The sequence below is a fragment of the Marmota monax genome, unplaced genomic scaffold (assembly GCF_021218885.2).
Source record: "Marmota monax isolate L192 unplaced genomic scaffold, Marmota_monax_Labrador192_F-V1.1 WCK01_AAM20220418_F8-fsc00128, whole genome shotgun sequence".
Lineage (NCBI taxonomy): Eukaryota > Metazoa > Chordata > Mammalia > Rodentia > Sciuridae > Marmota > Marmota monax.
Window position 1 is genome coordinate 1,163,456 of NW_026693452.1, and position 18,234 is coordinate 1,181,689.

General features: G+C 36.9%; 1 protein-coding gene across 5 annotated transcripts in view; it reads right to left on the minus strand.

Annotated features, from left to right (window-relative positions):
• Aff1 (ALF transcription elongation factor 1) overlaps positions 1 to 18,234 on the minus strand; it is a 187,595-nt gene that overhangs the window by 109,397 nt on the left and 59,964 nt on the right. Inside the window, exon 1 of one of the 5 annotated variants that reach the window (XM_046457606.2) lies at positions 7,849 to 9,528. The exons of the other annotated variants lie outside the window; for them this stretch is intronic. Coding sequence (XP_046313562.1) covers positions 7,849 to 7,862 — 14 coding nt within the window. The 5' untranslated portion in view covers positions 7,863 to 9,528. Of the gene's footprint in view, positions 1 to 7,848; positions 9,529 to 18,234 lie in introns of those variants that run through there. 5 annotated transcript variants of the gene reach the window in all.

Consider the following 18,234-nt stretch of genomic DNA (forward strand, 5'->3'; position numbering starts at 1 on the left):
GGGGAACCTGTAGAGCAAGGGTTCTCAATCATGGCATTATTGACACTTGGAGCCAGAGAATTCTTTGTGGTTGGGGTTGCGCTGTATGCTGTAGAATGTTAGCAGCATCCTGACCCCCATTTCGGGTGATGGTAGCACACCCCTTTCCCAACTGCAAAAACCAAAATGTCTTCAGACATTGCCAAATATCCCCTAGCATACAGTGGTAACGTTTCTTCCCCTATTAAGAACCACCACTGTGAGACTGAGAAGTATTACCAAGGCCCTATGCTACTTTCCTACTGGAATAGCAGCCACCAAAAGAGTGCAGGACAGAAAGACATGGTAAATTTCCCCCAATATCTACATTGATGATATCCTCTAAGATCCTGTCACTACCAGGTAATGATCCGCAGGACAAGTCACAGACTCTCTAGGCCTTATTTTCCTCGTTTTCAAGATGGAGATGAAAATCATACCAAGGGTTTCGGGTTGTTGCACAAAATAATGCAAACATAGTGCTGAACTCAGTGCCTAGAACTGTAAGCATTCGATAACTGGATTATTATTAATATACATACATAATTAAGATCCAAATGCTAAAACTTGGTACATATTTGGTCCAGCATCCCTTTTTCTTTCCATGCTCCCTTTTTCTATACCATCCCCACCATTTCCTTCCTAAGGAGAAAGTAAGACAATTTGAGATAAAACACAATACAGTGGTCCCTAGAGCTGACAGCGTGCACAGCAGGACAAGAGAGCCCTAGGAAAATGGAGATTCCACAAAATGTGGTGTCTTGCAACAGAAACAAAGAAATGCACATATTTCATACTAGGAAGAGGTAGAAGATTATCAGTTTCATTCTAAAACTAGTTTCTTCTAAAGCAACAAGATCTTCAAAGGAGGATGAGGCATAGAAGGATGTCATTCCTTTTACACAAAAAGGTTTCACCAATACATTCTCCTTCACAAATATTACCAAAGCTGACTGAGCAACAGATATTCCTGAATTATAAGTAGATCGTCATGACTCCAAATTCCCCCTGTAGCAACCAAATTGTGGGGGAAAGGCATTTCCCAGCAGCCAGCGTTCGGAAACAACCGTCTCACAGTTCTTCACTCCAAGAGGAATCTTGCACGCACCATATTCCCCCACTCATCTTCTTTTTCCTGTTTCAGTCACAGTTTACTTCAAAGACAGACAGCTCCAACCATATTCTGCTTTCCCTTTCTTCTTTAGCTCCACCAGTAAATAAAGGAGCACTGGCCACGTGGACAAGTGTTCAAGGAGACGGAACAGCTTAACAGGCTATGGGTCAGCTGGTTGCAAGATCTTGGTCAAGTCAATTAATTTCCATGAGCCTCAGTTTCTCACACTGGGGATGATAAGCACTGCCTTGTAGAATAAATACCACCAAATATGCAGAGCTCCCAGCTCAGATTATAGCATATTATCTAATAAATGTTTGCTTAATAAACAACTGCTGTTCTTGTAGATCAAAATTAAATATAAACCTCTTTCAAAATGTCCAAGTTCAGCTGAAATAATCCCTAAAGAATCCATTTTTCCCAGCTTCTTTTCCAATGAAATCTAGAGATCTCTTATATCTCTCCTTCTCTCCCATTAACCACCCCCAAAATAAGCCCCACAAAAACCTAACATAAATGTAAAATGAACCTACTTGTTTAAGCACATTTAAATGCTGCTTAATCAACTGCACCATTTTCCATTCTTGTTTCAAATGTTTTGACATTTTGGATCAAGAAAAATTCTGCTCCAGCCTAGGGCCTAACCTTCATCATGTGACTTTCACTGCTGCTTTTACAAAACATTTTCTGTGCCCCAAATACATATTTGTGGGGGAGGGGCAATGGGAGAAAGTTAATGGTATACTGGAAACCATCTACACTTCTTTTTGTTTTTAAATTTCCAATAAGATTGAAATAACTCTGGCCAGCTCAATTACAAACATATTGGGAAATTTTGTTTTAATTCAAACAAATGAATAATTTCAGTTTTGTGTGTGTGTGTGTGTGTGTGTGTGTAGTCCTGGGGATTGAATTCAGGGGTGCTATACCACTGAGCTACATCCTCAACCCTTTTATTTTTTGAGACAGGGTCTCATTAAATTGCTCAGGTTGGCCTGCCTCAAACCTGTAATGTTCCTGCCTCAGCCTCCAGAGTTGCTGGGATTATAGAAGTGCACCACCACATCCAGCTTCAGTTGCTCTTTCTGTCCCTGAGTAGAGTACAATTTTTTAAAGAAGTCTATAAAAATATGAGCATCCAAATTTTCTGGTCCTGATACAATAATATAAAGTTTGTTGGGTTGTTTTTGTTTGTTTTGGGTTTTTTCCTTTTTCTTCTGAAACAGGGTCTCAACATGTTGCCCAGGCTGGTCTCTAAAACTCAAGTGATCCTCCTGTGTCAGTGCTGGGACTACAGGCGCTTACCAGCTCTGATATAACTTAAACAAATGTAAATTAGGTGAAAGTTTATAAATCTGAAGACAGTTGCTACAGGTCAAGTTTTAAATGTAAGTGATAACAAAAGACAAAAAAATAACTATAATTTTTCATCAGGTAATTTTAAACTAACAGTTAAACTTGATTTCAGTCTGCATGTTCGATGCCAACTTACTCTACTGAGGCAATGGCTGCATCCGTGCTAGTACGCATGGATATATCTGCCACCTATGAGTAGAAAACAACCTAGAAGGAGTCTTTATTTCTTAGGATTTTGTAGGCTATACTAGGTTCTTCAACTATGACCAATTTATAAATAAATATGAATTAATGAAGCACATATATATGGTGCTCAGTAGTTTCCATCACTGGCATCATGAGCAGACTAACATTTATGAAACCTACTCACCAGTGCATTCTTCTACCTTATCCTGGTGCAATGTATAAAATAACACCTTGCTTTAGTCATATTAACTGGGCTACTTTGGCTTCTTTTTAAATCTATTCTTAGCATGACATTTCTAAGCATAAAAGATCTGAAAGATTTATCTGTTCCCTTTAAAATTTAAGACAAAATGACAACCTCCAAAACTCCAACAGTCTAAAGTAAATCCAACCTCCTTTACCCTATATGTTGACTGACTGGCTTATCAAGCACATGGAGAGAGTGATTCAACTATGTGAAAATATTTAACATGTAAGGAAAAGGCTGAAAAGGGAGCAAGGAGAAAATGTTTGGACAAATTGTTCAGACAGAGGAAGACATTTCTCTTTCATTTTAATTATTATTAACTTTGTTATTGCTTTAGTTTTACTGAATTACAAAAAAAGAAAGAATTTAAAGAGCCTAAATTATATCTATAATTATCAAGACAGAATGACTAAATAAAAAGTCTGCTATAAAGTGAGATGCTAACCACAGCAACACTGAGACCACGAAAGGCTCCTTCTGCCTAAAAACAGATGTAAGTTACCTATGGAAATATGATCCACCTCTTAGAGTTATTAAATAATACATTAATTGATGAAAAGAGCTAAAGTACTTTTTGCTTCTTTCTGGAAAACCTAAGGCACACAGGACTACTCCCAAAGATCTCTGTAAATGAGTGGTGCCTGGCTTGAGGTTCAGAAGTCCCTGGCACTCTAATTCACCCTTCTCCAGTTCATGAAAACCTACAAAGAACATGATTAATCCCTTTTTAAACTTTAATATTTTGAAAAACAGGATGAGGATTTATAAATTTATGAGGAAATCATCCTTTTAAGAAGCCACAAGTTGTCTGACAAAACACTGAAGTTCATCTGGAAAAATGTACATGAGAAAATAACCATGAAAAGTCGGAAAGTGCTTTGCAAGAGTGAAGAGTAGCAGGGTAAAGAAGGGATATCAGCTCTGTCAAGTTCTGAAACAGTCTATAAATGCACAGAGAGGGTGACAATGGGACTGAACAGAGAACAGAATGGTTAGTTTGAGAAGAGACAGGAAAGGTTCTGGAACTCTCCCTCATTCCTTAAACCAAACTAAAATCCACATGGATGAAAGATTTAAAGATACAGTTTTTTTTTTTTTTTAAATCAAGGATTGAACTCAGGGTCACTTAACCACTGAGCTACATCCCAAAGCCTTTTTATTTTTTAATTTGAGACAGGTGGTTTAGTCAGCTTTTTCGTTGCTTTGACTGAAGGACCGGACCAGTAGGGGAGGAAAAGTTTATTTGAAGGATTCAGAGGTCTCAGCCATGGCCAGCCTGCTCAAGGTGGGGCAGAAAATCATGAAGGAAGAGTGTGGTGAAGAGAAGCAGCTCACGTCTACTTTCCAGATCCAAAATGTACACCCTATAGCCATGTCCCAATTCCCAACACCTCCAGCCACACCCTACCACTTCAATTACCACAGTTAATCCCTATCAAGGGATTAATTCACTGATTGGGTTAAGACTCTCACAACCCAATCATTTCTCCTCTGAACCATCTCACACGTGGGCTTTTGTGGGACACCTCACATCCAAACAATAATATCCCACTCTTGGTCCCCCAAAACTCACACACACTCATCTGACAATGCAAAATACATTTAGTCCATTCCCAAGAGTCCCCTCTCAACAGTTCTGAGATTGCTCAAAGTACAAGTCCAGAGTCTTCTCTATGATTCAAGGCAATCTCACATTGTGAGCTCCTATAATATTAAAAGCAGTTTACAAGTATCCAATACATACAGAGTAAACTTTGTGTGTGTGTGGTGCTGGGGATTGAACCCAAGGCCTTGTTTATGGGAGGCAAGCACTCTACCAACTGAGCTATATCGCCAGCCCCAGAGTAAATATTTCCATTCACAAAATTATAGACATAGAAAGTGGCCTCTCTGTTGGCTGGTCTCTGATAGATTCCTGCAGCTTTCCTAGGAGGATGTCCCATGTTACTGGCATTTTTAATCTGGGGTAGGGGGTGTCTCCACTGCAACTTCAGCTTCCTCCTCAGATCTCCACACCTGGCCTTCTCAGGGAGTGCCCGCAGGAACTCCAACCCTGCTGCACTTTGCCTGGCCACCAAGACCTTCCTTTGAAATCTTGACAGAAGCCTCCACAACCCATTAACTCCAGCATCCTGCATTCCTGCAGAACCAGCAACACATGATTGGTGGTTGGTGCCAAAGTCTGCCACCATCTCAAGTAGTACCCAAGCCTCTAGGGACCCTGACTGCAGTGGCCTCTGAGTGTCTAGGTGGCTGAGCACATTGAAAAAACATCCTAGGTCCCCTTGTGTAAGAAGGGTGACTAACTGGTCTTTTCAAGAGAATTTTCACTTTTACTCCCTAGAGCTACAGATGGGTGTGGTCTTGCCAACTCCTGAGATGCCCTCAGGCTATCATTCTTATTGTCTCTGAGCAAAGTATTTAGCATTTCTTTTTTTTTTATTGGTTGTTCAAAACATTATAAAGCTCATGACATATCATATTTCATACATTAGATTCAAGTTGGTTATGAACTCCCAATTTTACCCCAAATACAGATTGCAGAATCACATCAGTTACACATCCACATTTTTACATAATGCCCTATTAGTAACTGTTGTATTCTGCTACCTTTCCTATCTTTAGTGTTGGTAATGTCTTTAATAACTGCAACTTTCTTAGTCCTATTTTACTCCTGCCTTTCAAGTCCAATTTTTTTAATCTTTCTGCTCTACTTTCTGCTCCTGATTATCACAATAAAGTTGACTAAAAGCTTTCAGCAATATCCATGCCACCACCTGAATGCAATGCTACCTAGACATTTCTTCGACCAGATTAAGCTTTTAAAATCAGTGTCACAGAATGTCTCAGGACATGAGCATAATGCAGACAACTTCTCAGCCAGAACATAGCAGGAATGAACTCTACTCCATATTCCAATAGAGTTCTCCCTTTCTAAACCCTCTTGAACTCTGTTTTCACAGACCATGGTCCTACTGACATTTTGGTCTTCTAAGATCCCACCAGAATCAGTCATTAAGCTCTGCTAAAAAAAAAATAAAAAAAAAAATCTAAATCATTTCCAGCTTGCAGTGCTATGCATCTCAAAATTCCTCCCACCAATTCCAAAAAGCTCCAAATGCTTATTAACCACATGGTAAGGTTAGTCACAGCAAGGACCTGACTTCTTGGTGCCAATTTCTGTTTTAGTTATCTTTTTCACTGTTGTTTACTAAAGGACATGACCAGAACAATTGTAGAGGTGGAAAAGTTTATTGGGAGGCTTACAGTTTCAGAGGTCTCAGCCAAGGCCAGCTGCCTCTATTCCTCAGGGCTGAAGGCAAGGCAGAACATCATGGCGGAAGAGTGTGGCGATGGAAAACAGCTACATGGTGATAAGGAATCAGAGAGAGACTCCACACTCCAGGTACAAAATATATCCCCATAGCCACACCCCAATTCTTACCTCCTCCAGCCACACTCTACTACTTCCATTACCACAGTTAGTCCCTATTAGGATTGGACTAAGACTTTCACAATCCAATAATTTCTCCTCTGAACTTTCTTGCATTGTCTACATGTAAGCTTTTGGGGGACATCTCACATCCAAACCATTACAACAGGGTCTTGCTAAGTTACTGAGGCTGGCCTTGAACTTGACATACTCCTGCTTCAGCCTCCCGAGTCACTGGGATTACAGGTGTATGCCACCACACTCAACTAAAGATATACATCTCTAAATATTATGTCTATGTGATATGTGTGTATGTGTATTCCATTCACCTAACATTCAGAGAAACCTTCAGTAAGACTACATAACAAAATACGTGGTGATCTTAAAAGAACATATCAGCCAATGTGGTGACACACACCTATATAAACCCACCAACGGGAGGCTGAGGCAAGAAGAGTACAAGTTCAGGGACAGCCTCAGCAACTTAGCAAGACCCTGTCTCAAAATGTAAAAAATTCAAAAGGCTGGGATATAGCTTTGTGGTAGAGTGCTCCTGGGTTCAAGCCCCAGTAGCCCCTCCCCCCCAAAAAAAAACCCAAAACAAGCAAACAAAAAAATACACACACACAAATAAATAATATGTATATAATTATTAATATCTATGCATCAAAAACAGTGCATTAACATTTATAAAGCAAAAACCCTAAGATAGTAGGGGAAATAGAAACCCATTAATTGTTGAAAACTTTTATTCTTCTCCCAGTCTGTGGAAGATCAACCGAACAAAAATTAAAATACAGAAATAAATTGACAGGGCTAATATACATTTTTATTTTACATACCTTAATTTTAGAACAATATAAAACAACAATAAAAAGCAGGGGCTTGAGGCCCTTGTTTCCTGCCTTAGACCCAAGAATAGGAGTAACCGCTATCAGCAGAGGAAGCCAGGTAGGACAGGACCATTCAAAGCTACTATAGGAGCCATGGGGACATTACACTGAGGGCCTACTGTACATTTAAAAGGGGGAGAGGGCTAATACAAACCCATGTTTAACTCTGAGGTCCTCCTGGCCTAGGTCCCACTACCCTGCTATAGTACGCTGTATTTTCTCTGAAAGAAAATAACTTCCTTTTATGTGTTTGTGAAATATTCACAAAAATGTTCACATATTATACCACAAATAGTCTACAATTAAATACATGCATTTGAAAATAACTGTAAACAGAAGTACAAGAGAGATGAGGTGATAATGAAACCAGGATCCCTGAAGCAATTTTATACCATCACAGAAGATACAGACAGAAGATATTGCAGGTTCTAGTTGGTTGTGATCACATTTTTTCAAGAAGCCATGGAATCCCTTGAGAAAAAAGGTATTTAAACCATCTGCTACTTCTTGAAATATCAAAGGTGAAAGATTATCCATTTTCTATTTCTGTATTTTATGTATTAACACCACTTGTACTATGTTTCCATGTTTAATTACCTACCTTGAGAAGCTCATTCCTGGGCTTTAACACACATAAATTATTTCTCTCTTCAAGATCTGGTTTTGGCGGAGATGGAGGCTACCTTCTCTCCACTTCTCATGAACAGACCTTCACATGATGAAAGGTTATTTTGTGAATTAACCTTTATCTCTACTAGCAAGGACAAAAGTCCTCCTTACTGTTTAAATCTTCACTTCCTTATGTTTGTATTCACTTGAGCTGGGACTTCTCTAATTCTACCACATCCCTTATTTGACAGTTCCCAAACTCTAAAAAAAATGTCCCCTGAACTTCTTTTCAACACTAATATGCTTATGTATCAATTAAGGGCAACTCTTAAAAACTCCAGCCTCTACTTTATAAATTAAAGTTATATTATGACATTCATTTTGAAATCATTAAAATAAATTTTTTTAAACAGTAGGGCTAAATTTTCACAGTACAGTAACCCACTAAAACAATCAAATTTTTATTTCAGGAAACTGCCATATGATGGTTATTTCCTAACACCATGTTCACCTGTTTAAAAAATACCATCTGTCCCACCACTATTACTTACTTCCATGACATTCTGGAGGGACAATTACGTTTCTATAATATGTCCTGGCTTGCTTTTTCTCCTCTGATGTTCACCTCCCTCAGAGGTCCTCCTGGCCTAGGTCCTGCTACCCTGCCACAGTACGCTGTTCGTTTTTGTCACAGTACTTAACACAGTTTATACCTGTCTTATTTGCCATTTTGTTTGATTATTTGAGTCTTTCTCCTCCATCAAACTATGACCTCCTTAGATGGACACAGTGGTTCACGCTTATAATCCCAGGAAATTGGGAGGCTGAGGCAAGAGGATTACAAGTTCAAAGTCAGCCTCAGCAATTTAGTGAGATCTTGTCTCAAAATTTTAAAAATACAAATGACTGGGGATGTAGCTCAATGATTAAGCGCCCATGGGTTCAATCCCCAGGGAAAGTGTGTCTATCTTAATCACCTTAGAGCCCTGCACAAACCACACACAGTAGCTGGCTCTCAGTCAACAAAGCATGCATCCATATATAATATAAACAGCTAATAAACATATATTGCTACTGAATGTGAATTGGCCATATTCATAAAGCTATTAATACTGATAGAATCCATAAGTAGATATAAATTAATACCTAGAGCAATGAATTCCAATAAAATTTGGAGACTTCCAAATTCAAAGAAAACTGGGAAGATTCAAAGGCAGAGATGAAAAAGACATGTAACCAGGGCTTCACAGCTTTTACAGAATAGCTAAGGAATGCTAAAGACAACTCATTTTCTTTACCATCAAATGTGTGCCTAAAGATATTTTCAGAGTATTTCATGAAATTTTTTTTTTGTTCATGAAACAGATCTTTTTCTGAAGTTCCCCATTCAGGAACCATGTTTTAGTAATAATTTCTAGAAGCTTCACTTAGGTAACATATTTTTGTATGTGAATTTCTAGAATTATAACAGCTCATTTTTACCTGAGCAAAAATTTATCTAAAAACACAATGAAATAACAGTGAAGTTCCAATTGCAATTATAAAATAAAGAATTTATATTTAACGAAGAATGTGTTTAAAGTGTACTGAGGACCTATGCTCAGTTGTAGAGCATATGTCTAGTACACAGGACTAGATCCTGGGTTTGATCCTCTGCACCAAAAACAAAACAACCAATCCTAAGCACCAAAAAAAAAAAAAAAACTGAAATTTTCTATGAGAAAAATATGAGTTGAGATTTTTAAATCATATGAATTTTATACATTTTCTAATATCAAATACAAACTTGATCACATCTCAGAACTATTCTTTTCATAGTGCAAATAACCATGATATTATTGAATGACTTACAAGAAACTATTAGATTGACACAAACCTGGGCTATGGCAGGCATATAATTTGGAAAACAGTTTGGCACTTTCTCAAAAAATAAAGCATAAAACTATCATGGTACCCAGAAGTTGGACCCCTAAGTATCTAACCAAGAATTTGCATTCAAATTTCATAGTGTTACTCCAAACAGACCAACTCACCCAATCAAACACCATCCAGTAAAAAAAAAAAAAAAAAAAAAAAGAATTACTGACACAGTCTATGCCACATATGAACCTCAAAATATTATCTGGATGAGGCAGATACAGTGGCACACAACTATAATCCCAGCTACTCAGGAGGCTGAGGCAGGACAACAGCAAGTTTGAGGCCATTCTTAACAATTCAGTAAGACTCTGTCTCAAGATAAAAAATAAATAAAAAGCAGTGGGGATGTGGCTCAGTGGTTAAGTGACTCTGGGTTCAATCCCTGGAGCCACCAAAAAAAAAAAAAAAAAAAAAACTGGGTGAAAAAAATTAGATACAAGAAACCACAAGATTTCATTCATGACTCCATGTATATAAAATGCCCAGAAAAGACAATTTACATCAACAAAAAGATTAATGGTTGGATAGGTCTGGAAACATCAATGAACTGTAAGTGGACATAAGGGTTCTTAATGGGGAGAATAAAATCTTTTGAAACCAGTTTATGATGATGTTTGTATCATTCAGTGAACTAAAAAAGCAATGAATTATACACTTGAAGTGAGTGAATTTTATGATATACAAAATACGTCAATGAAGTTATTAAAAAAAACTAGGCTGAGAAAAAACACTCATTTAAAAAAAATGAAATTATAAAATCCAATCTTTTTTAAACTGCTAACAGAGCTTTTTGTTGTCTGGACATAGATTCCCTTTAAAAACAGAAATTAAGTATAATTGGTATACTTTGAATTTGGAAAAAAACTAAGTGTGATAAGAGACAACACTAATCTGAATAAAATTAGTTCTCTTTTCCAATGTTTATAGCTATCAGAAATTCATTTTTAAGTTAATGTAATATATTAGCGTTCACATTATCCTTTCAGTATTCTAATAGTAAAATGTTACTGCCTACATATTTCCATGCAGTACAGTTTATATTTACCCAACTGTTTAAAATGAAGAGTTGATGGCCTAACACTAAAAGGGGATCAGGGAAAGAAAAGATACCAATTAGAATAACAGGAAAACTAATTCCTGGAAGTGTAATTACTAAGCCAGTTACTTGAAAAAGGTAAAATGACAGGGCTTTAACTAATTTGGTACTGATAGATAGACCTCTTTTTTAAGCAATTAAAAAAAACTATTTAAAAGATAGCAAATTAACTCAGTGAAATGTTACATTTTTTCCTTCAAGGAAAAAATTAAAACAAAAATCATGATATTATGTACTCAAATTTTTATCAGCTACCAATTTACTAGATAGGACTTATTACTTAGAAAATGTCCAAGGTAAATATTTTGTCAATGGAGAGATTAAAAAAAAAATTCTGAAAAAACAGCATAAGAAACAGATTTCCTAGGTTTTTGCTTTAAAAAAAAAAAAAGATTTTTCAAGGAAGTTTAAATATTTTTTACATTACACAATACTTACATATGACGTCAACATTGTGATAACACACATTGTAGGAGTCAAATTTTCAAACAAAATGCATAAAATGAATTAGAACTCTCTAAAAATCTTTACATAATTTATACCTGTATTGGAAATGATGAAAAGATGAGATACATAGCACAGTGAATTATAAAAAATAATGTTGACAAAGCAGTGGAGGAAAGAACAAGAAAAAAAGTTTTAAAAGGTAAAAGAAAATTTAAAGTAAGAAAGAGCGTAACGGGGGCTAACTTTCATGATTATTGACTATATTTCAAAGCCTCCCATTGGTTTCCTAGTTTTGTACAAAGCAGTAAGAACTGGTTAATTTTATACCACTTTCCATAAATTGCCTTACAGAATAAATCAGATACACCTGCATTTTTAAAGCAGGGAGAGTGGGGGAGGGAGAGAAGCAACTTAACAAGTTATCCAGACACACATTACCCAGGATGGAAGTCACGTGATAACCACCAAAACATATGCACCAAATCAAAATTTAATTACACCGCACAACACAGTTTCAGTTGTGCTTCATATTTTATTGACTGCTTTGCTTTTGACAGGACAGTTTCCTGAAGGAAAGTTCCAAGAACTGAAAAGTTACAACACCCACATACCAGAGAGTGTTTCCTGAATTTTGTTGCAGGAAGTGACATCTGCTATAATTTTAACATTTACTTCCCAGTAGGGGAGTCATTCAAAAAATTTTATTGACCAGTATTTGTTCAACAACAGTACACCTAGACAATGCTTTTGTTAAAAATACAAAACAAAAAGTTTTCATTTCATTTCATGATGTTTGGACATAACCACCACCAATTCGCAAGTGTAACTGTTCCCTGGGAAGGAAAACAACTGTGTTTGATAAATTGAGGTGTGTTGCGGAGAGGGAGAGGGAGGGAGGTTTAGGGAGGGAACACACAGGGCATAGAAAAGGGTATATTAAATATCCAGATCTCTAAGGAAAAAAACAGTTCCTGGAAAAGTGCTGCATGATCAAACACTGTGCATTACTTCTTGGTGCCTTTTACTAATTGTTTTAAAACATAGGTATATCTGGGCATTTCAGTATTTCAGTCGGCTTCTTATATGAAGATAAATTAATCTATGTTCCCCACTAAGCTCCACTCTGTTTAAATAGGAGGGGGGAAATTTGTACATGTATGTTAAAGCAAAATTTAACTGCATTGTACAGTAGAGTGTGTGTGTGTTTTCTTTTTGTTTTGGATTTTTTTTTTTTTTGTACCAGGGATTAACCAACCACTGAGCTACCTCCCCAGACTTTTTTTAAAAAGTTGAGACAGCATCTTCGCAAAATTGCTTAGCGCCTTGCTAAATTGCTGAGGCAGGCTTTGAACTCGCATTCCTCCTGCCTTTAGCCTCCCAAACAGTTGGGATTACAGACATGCAACACCATGCCCTGCTCCAAGTTTATATGATTTCTACACACATACAACATACCAGGGAGCAGTTTGTGATCCCCCTACCCCACGCAGCCAGCAGGGCTCCACCCAGGCTCTACCCACTCAGTCTGGGGGAATAGGGAACCTGCATATTAATAATTTGTGTCTCAAATTTGAGAACCTTGAACCTATTCTGAACATATTATCCCTAAAATATTTTTACTTTCTCTTGTTTAATGGCCAGTCCAAAAGTAAGCAACACTGAGAAAGCAAGATCCTTTAGGATAAAATAAAGGCCAGTAAGTTACTCAGGAGTCAACAACCTTAACTCTTCCCCAACCCACCCAAAAGAATCTTGAGGCCTACAGCACTCCAAGTACTCTGCACAGGAGCCATCATGTAGGGAAAGTATTCTTTGTACTTCTTAGCATGTGGTTAAACCAGGGGTGCCCTTCAAAAATATAATATCTAACACCAAGATAAAGACAAAGAGTTAAAAATTTTTTCCCTTTGTTTACTTCAGTTTCTTTGGATAAGATAATGTCACCACTGGGATTTCCTCTTAATACTTTAAATCTGACACCAAGTTACTGCCTTAAGAATTTGACAGGAGTTTAATCTGGTTAAATTAAAAACAAAGCCAATAAACCAACACAATAAAACAGACCTTCAGCAGAGAACAGGGCTGTCAGAGTATGGGTCTGCTGGCTCTGTGGCCATCAGGTTAAGCTTTAACTCATTGTGGACAGATAGGAAAGGGAAGAGTTTGCACAAGGAGGATTCTCAACACTGATCTGCACCAAAACACAGAAAGTCAGCACAGGGCTGATTTTAAAGTTAATCTTTACTTTTGGTTCCCCAGGGCATTTGTCCCCAAAGTAATAAATCTTATTTTTCTCCTGAGTATAAATCTAAACTTCATCCACTTGATACATTTATATTTGAGCCAGACACTCTGCATTCTACCTGCTCTATTACTTTGAGCAAATGAGTACACATTATGTTCATAATAAAATAAATACAATCTGAAAGCACAACTAAATGGCTACCACTTCAGATTTCCCAATAATTTTTTTAAGTAATTTTTTAACCTGTAAAAGTTATGTACTCACCATATATCAATAAGATGTAACTAAATTAAAACATAGAAATGGCACTCAACTCACTATATGTTTGTATTTCTGAGACAAGAGACATATCTAAGAAACTTTTTCCTAGAGATAGACTAATTTTATATGTGAGTTATAATGGAAATACACTCTAAGTTTATTTGACAATTTTGGAAAAAAAATAAAAGAGAAGTTTGCCAAGATAAAACCAAGTTTATACATTTAGAAACAGTCAAATTGTCCTTCATATCACAAAACAGTGGTGAAACTAATCAGTTTTATGTTTCCTCTATTTTATTGCTAGCCAGCAAGGCATAAATTTGGATGCTCAAAACAAGTAAATGACAGGAGACCAGGATAATAAAGAAATGTACTCCTATCTACCAACAAGATCATATTTTTGTTCCTGAATAAACTTGAAATTCAAAATCTTTTTAAGCAGTATTCATTAAATCTCATTTTCAAAAGAGTATAGATCCAACTACAGAATGCCATCTCATGACATGGTATAGAATTCCCTAAATCTCCTAAGAGATCTTTTGCATTAATTTTGCCAAACACTCCCACAAATCAGCTGACTTTAAGAAAAAAATTACTCATTGCTCCTTCAGTCTTTATCATGGAAGAAGCCTAGACTGTGAGTCAGGAAACTCAGCTGTGCTCTCAGGATGAACCAGAAAGAAATCACTTAAAAGACTTGTTTGTGTTTCTCTTCTGTCAAGGACACTGTTTACAATGGTGTCATACGGAAAAATGGGGACAGTCATGGGGTCAAAATAGTACGCATGCTATTTCTCTTCCTTGAACCACACTTTCCGAACTACAGTATCCTTCTTTGCTCTTGGCTCATATTTAATTAACTGCTTTATGTTCATGAAGTTTCTTTCACAATAATCAGTAGCTCCTAAGTCAGAGGTGGGGGCACAGGGTGGGGCAAAACTGGTTCTATACCAGTTTAAGAGCAGTCCTTTTTGCAACAGGAAAGTTTCCCTTACCAGAGTCAAAGAGAGCCACCAAAAACCGGCTTCATATTAATCTTGGGAACAATCTGACTTTACCTCTTTATTGGTTTTCTTTTCTTCTAAGCTTCATTAACATGAACTTGGGTCAAATTAAGGGGGAAAAAAAAAAACTGTGGAGAGCTCACTAAACCTAATTTCCTTTCGCAGTTTGTAAGAGCTTTCTTTTGAGAACATGTGTGCTAAGCCACCAGATGCAACTCTCCCAAAAAAGCAAGTTCAACACCCCCACTCCGCCCCCCCAGAACCCTTCCCCCCAGGGTGGGGGTGGGCCCCACTTCTCAGGTAGCACACAGTGCTTTTTAAAACTGCTTAATCCCTGCCGGTAGTTGAAGGTCTGTATATATTCCTTCCTAGAATTAGGGGATTGCTTCAATGAGAGTTAGGGGAGATGGAGATTCAGACAAAGCCCTCCTTTTTATTCGATCCATCAACATCAATCTTCAGTATAAAGCAAGCTAATCCATATAGAAAAAGACCCATAAACTGTTAGATTTTATTAATTCTCAAAAAGAGGGAATGCTAATTTTTAATACTTCTACAAAGAACAGTCTCCACATACTTTAGATTAGAAATCTGGAAAATAAAACTATGATCTTGTAACCATTTCACATTAAAGAAAGCAAGTTTATTACAATTCCCTCAAGGAAGGGTATTCCATGTGTCTGCTATGTTGATAGTTCCCAAGAAAGTGCATAAGGTAAGGCATATGTCCTGGAGACAAACGCATTTCTGGGTGATTACCTTTCTCCAATTCTGATAACTCATATGCCAAATATTAATTGTTTTCGAGCTACTGATCAAAAGACTCTTGAGTTTTAAAAGTTAGGCAATTTATATTTTACTCAACAAATGTATTTTTTTAAGAAAATAAATCAACCAGAAAAGCAAAATAAAAATAATTTCCTACTTTAATGTTTTGGAATGAGGTAGAGGAATATAAAACCTCAATTTCAAAAAGTTCATAAACCAAGAAACACTTAGGCACAATGTCTCTTCCTTTTAGTGTCCCCTACATAAGCTATAAGTACTTTGAAAGAGGGAGGAGCTACCTAAGGAGCTGGCTACAGTGCATGGTCCATTCACAGAAAAAATTCGCCATATACCACCCATCAATATCAAATCCAGAATGACACTACCTTATAGCAATGTCAATTAATTAGAGAAAAATGCCATGGGTTGGCTCCTTTATAATTGCTGCAAATTTCTCATCTAAGTTCCCAGCTACAAATCATTTCAATGCACAATGAAACTACTGTGGTTAAACATTGAGCTATGAATCTCTAAGTCCAAAGATTCTGAAAATCTAAATTAATTGTCTCAAGAATACTAATGTGTCACATGGTCAAGTTTTTACTGGCCAGATTATACATCCCAAGTAATGTTTCAGTTTCTTTTAGCAATACTCAGGGAAACTTGGCCCAGCTTTGGGGTTCTCTGAAATCCAAAAATATCTTAAATTTTTTCCATATATTCTCTATTTGGACCTCAAAGATTATCTACTCTCCCACAAAGCACAATGTCTGAAAGTAAGGTTGGACTACATTCTAAGTGTAACTGAAGAAAAGGATTATTCACAACATATGAGACATATTCTCTAACATGCAGGCTAATAAAACAACAGATATAAGGGAGGGCCTTGTTGCTTTGTTTAAAGTTCAAGGACATATATGAAGGTTAGGTAGGACATCAAAAATATGCAGTTCTTTTATTTCAATTGCTAGCATGTTGTACCAACCTACTGATAACTCAAATTACAACATCTTGCAGAAAAGCAATTTTACCAGAAATCGCTTTCTCTTACACTGAGGCTTTGCAATTCCTCTTTTAACATCTCATCTGTGCTTCAAACAGGCAGCATAGAAGCAAGGAAGTGCTCCAGAGTACTTCTGGAGCCAGAGGTCTGCTCCATGCTCTACCTGCATGACCTCAGGCAAGAAATACCCTGGCAGGGCCTCAGTTTCCTTAACGACCAAAGATAGATAATAAAAGTATTAAGTGAAAAGAGTCAAAGAGGTAATTAAATTAAAGCTGCTCATTGCTGTGTCTGGCACACACAGTACACCATTTACCTTTTATCTCATTTTTATCTTTAGTTTAAGGGTTCAGGCATTGAAATCACTCACACTTGTGTTCAATTCCCTGCACTATATTAGAGAGCATTGTCAGCCTTGATTTAATTTCATAGATCAAGCTATCTTAATGCAAGGTTTTGTGCCATGGACCCCTACGGTAATTTGATAAGTAATAGCACTCTCAGGATAAAGTTTTTAAATGTATTAAATAAAATAAATAAGAATACAAAGGGAACAAATGACATAAAAATATACCAAAATATTTAAAAGACAAATTAATGGTTCTATGCTTTAATTATTAAACAATATAAAGCAGCTCCTTAATTTTCTAAAAGTGGTATATGTAAGATATTAAGACATGTGCAAGAACTGAAATAAGTTTATGAAAACATGAGGTTTCTATTTGTGATAATATCCCTAGTACTGGTACTACAGGGTTTTGTTTTTGTTTTTGCTTCTGTCCTTTCCCCACCCCGCATATATTTCTACTAAAAGAAACGCTAAAATTTCACTTCGAGTTTAGGGAAAGTAAAGATGCAACGTCAGTTTCTTACCCAAGTTTTCCTACTACATTGGCCCCAGGTTAAGAACTCCTTTTTTAGAACAATCAATAAAATGGAGTCTGAGGATAAACCACTGAGTTCAGAGGATTAAATATAAAAAGCAGGTGACACACAAGAGGTTCTCTATTTAGACACATTCATTCCTTCCTAGAAAGTTGTTTCTTAGGAAAAAAATTTAAGTTACATCCTCTCAAATTTCATTATTTAAACATCTACTTCTCTCTATGATCTGAGACTTCAGACCTAAATTTGTTGAGCCTTCTGAAACATCCCAAATCACTATCTTTCATCACATAATAACTTGAAGAGCTTTCCTACTATTTTAAATAACTGAGGCCACGGTGCTTTCTAGTAAAAGTTTAAAAGAATGTATATATAACTCTTCAGTTTCCCTTAGCACCAACTGCTGTCACAACTAAAATGAAGTCACACAGATCGCACACAACAGTTTGAATCTTATACTAATCACTAATGCCTTGTCATCACTCTTTTTAAACGCTCATTACAAAACCAGTAACCAACCATGGAAAGACAGGGCTTGAGGTTCTTACAATAGTCCTCCTCTGACAGCAACTGCAGTTCATTATCCTCTCTCCCCTTCACCAACCCCGGTGAATTCCCGGTCTTTGCCTACTCAGCAGATTCACGCAAGCTGTGCCGTTTTATGTAGAATCATACGTTCTAGCAGTAAAATTTTCAATCACCAGGCAATTTGTCTCCCACCCTCTCCTAGGCAAGATATGATTTACATT